General features: G+C 54.4%; 1 protein-coding gene across 1 annotated transcript; it reads right to left on the reverse strand.

Moving 5' to 3' along the window:
* Window positions 1-1,363: 1,363 nt before the first annotated feature.
* LOC113836592 (transcription factor SOX-11) lies at window positions 1,364-2,551 on the reverse strand. The gene has a single exon (XM_027424402.2). It carries the CDS (start codon window positions 2,549-2,551, stop codon window positions 1,364-1,366), a length of 1,188 nt encoding a protein of 395 aa, XP_027280203.1.
* Between the last annotated feature and the right edge of the window lie 237 nt (window positions 2,552-2,788).

Here is a 2,788-nt window from a genome sequence, read left to right on the forward strand (position 1 = left end):
AATTTAAAACTATGTGCCTTTCCTTTTTCTTTTTGCTAAAAATCGAGAATCCAGTTTCAAACCTTCCGTCTGGGGCCCCGTCCACACATCACAGCGATGAGATACATAGGTCCTACTATGGTACAGTACATACAGTCTTAAACTAAGAACAGCTCTGAGGTCTATGTCACCATTTTCAATAAATCTTTACCTACAAATATTGAACAAATCTCTACTATAGCTGTACAAAAAAAGTTTGCTTTTTTTTAAACCACAAGGCCTTTAGATGCAAGGATTACTTTTTAAAATTTCAATCCTTTAAACCAGGACATAACGTACCAACATATTTGCATGCTAAAAAAAAACAAACAAAAAAGAAAAAAATAAAAGAAAAAGAAAAATCAAAAGGGAAGAAGTGCCTGAAAGTCTTACTGAAAAAACACAGCAAGATTGTTCCCTTTTCACTGTACAAAAATACGCCTGAAAATATATTAATTTTTAAAAAAGATTGAGGTCTGTTATGTATCAAAAATGTTTCAATACCTTTTTGTACTGAGGTCTAGGCTGTAAGGTATTCAATCAAGGAGGTATAAGGGAACGAGTTACCAAAAAAAGGTTGCCAAGTAGAAATCACATTTGTAAAACCATAAACAATTTGATCTGAAAAAGTAAACTCTGCTCTTAAGTCAGTTCACAGTTATGATTTTTTTTTTGTAAGCGTTTGTACAGACTGCATTTTTTCAAGCTCCCTGCAGTTTGAGAAATTGGATGCATAGAAGACATCAGCTTTCTCCCTCCAAAAAAGTAAAATAAAACAAAAAAGGTTGCAATGGTCCCTTTTTTTGTGTGTGTTGTTGTTGTTTTTTAATCACCAGTTCTTTTTTAGATCTCTTAAGGAAAAAAAAAAAATCAACTCCCTAGAGTAACAGTTGTGCCGCCAAAAGGGTCCCTCTGCCGACGTCTTTCAGACTTCAAAAAGCCACAAGCTTCAAACAGCGCCTTCCGGAGCGGGGCCTCCTCCCCTCCCCCGCCCGGTCCCCTCCGCCTTTGTTGCAATCACGAATTTCAAGAAAAGAAATAGAAATTACAAAACACGTTTTCCTCAGGGGTGGGGAAAATCACAACTCCGCACTAGGTATGCAACTACCTTGAGACACGATAAAGGAAGGGAAGGATGGGGGAGACCAAAAAAATTTTTTTTAAAAAAATTAAAAAAAAAACCCTGGAAAATCTGTTTTAAAACTACTCATCTCACTTTAACTCCACCAACATTTCATCACCTTTTCCAATTTCTCTGCGCCACATCTCTGACCGTGAGCATCTTCTCCCCCTCCCCCCCACCATCCTGACCGCCACGACTGCCTCCCGAGGAGCCCCGCGCCCCTCAATACGTGAACACCAGGTCGGAGAAGTTCGCCTCCAGCCAGTCCCCCGCGATCATCTCGCTCAGCTCCGGCGTGCAGTAGTCGGGGAACTCGAAGTGGGAGCCCAGGCTGCCCTCGCTGAAGGAATCCAGGTCCTTATCCACCAGCGACAGGGACAGGTTCCCCGCCGCGCCCGCGCCCAGTGGCTGCTCGCAGGCGCTGTGCGCGCCCTGGGAGAAATTCAAGCTCAGGTCGAACATGAGGTCGTCGGCGTCCTCTGCTCCGCTGCCGCTGCTGCTGCCGCTGGAGGAGGAGGTGGACACGCAGCGCGAGGACGCGGGCGACAGAGCGGGGGGCGCGGGAGGAGGCTGCTGCTTGGTGATGTTCTTGAAGCTGTAGTACAGCCGGCCGCCCGCGCGCACCTCGTCGTACAGGCTCGCGCCCTCGGGGGACTCGGCCGCACTGCTGAGCGTGGGGCTGGCGGGTACCTTGGCCACGCTGTAGCGCCTGAGCAGCTGCGGGGGCTGTTGCTGCGCCGGCGGCGGTAGCAGGTGCGAGTGCGCGGGCTCGTCGTCGTCGTCGTCCGCGTCCGGCTTGGGCCGCAGCTGCAGCTCGTCGTCGTCGTCGTCCTCGTCTTCGTCGTCGTCCAGGAAGACGCACTTGGCCGCCTTGCCCGCGCCGCAGTCGCCGGGCTGCACTGCCTTGCCTGCGCCTGCCTTGCCCGCCGGCGCCTTCAGCTTGGCGCACTTCTTGCTTGGGCCCTTGGCTGCCTTGGCGCCCGCCGCGCTCTTGTCGGGGCTCTGGCCCGCGCTGGGCTTGGCCGCCGGGTCCGTCTTGGGCTTTTTGCGTGGCCGGTACTTGTAGTCGGGGTAGTCAGCCATGTGCTTGAGGCGCAGGCGCTCCGCCTCCCGGATGAACGGGATCTTCTCGCTGTCTTTCAGCATCTTCCAGCGCTTGCCCAGCCTCTTGGAGATCTCGGCGTTGTGCATGTCGGGCGACTGCTCCATGATCTTCCTGCGCTCGATCTTGGACCACACCATGAAGGCGTTCATGGGCCGCTTGATGTGGCCCGACGCCGTCTTGCACCAGTCCGGGTCGCTCTCGTCCAGGGCCACCGGGCTGCACGCCATGAACTCTCCCTCCTCGGTGTCCAGCGCGTCCCGGGGCAGGTTGCTCTCGGCTTCCGAGCTCTCGGCCTGCTGCACCATGGTCCGCGGCGGGGCTGGGCGCTTGGTCTCCTGCGCGGGCGCCCCTCCCCCTCCCGCCCCTCCACCTTCCCAGGCAAGTTGCAAAGTCCTCGGCCGCGCGCGTCCGCGGCTGCCCCCCTCCCCCCCCGGTCCCGTTCCCTGCTGCCGGCGGCTGCGGCGGCGACCGGAGAGGAGGCGGCGGCGGCCCGGGACCCGCGCGCGCTCTCTCTCTCTCTCTGGCTCGCTCGCTTTCTCGCT

The sequence above is a fragment of the Cricetulus griseus genome, chromosome 7 (genome assembly GCF_003668045.3).
Source record: "Cricetulus griseus strain 17A/GY chromosome 7, alternate assembly CriGri-PICRH-1.0, whole genome shotgun sequence".
Classification (NCBI taxonomy): domain Eukaryota; kingdom Metazoa; phylum Chordata; class Mammalia; order Rodentia; family Cricetidae; genus Cricetulus; species Cricetulus griseus.

Coding starts and splice junctions, on each gene's coding strand:
- LOC113836592 (XM_027424402.2), bottom strand. CDS start 2,551: ATGGTGCAGCAGGCCGAGAGCTCGGAAGCCGAGAGCAACCTGCCCCGG.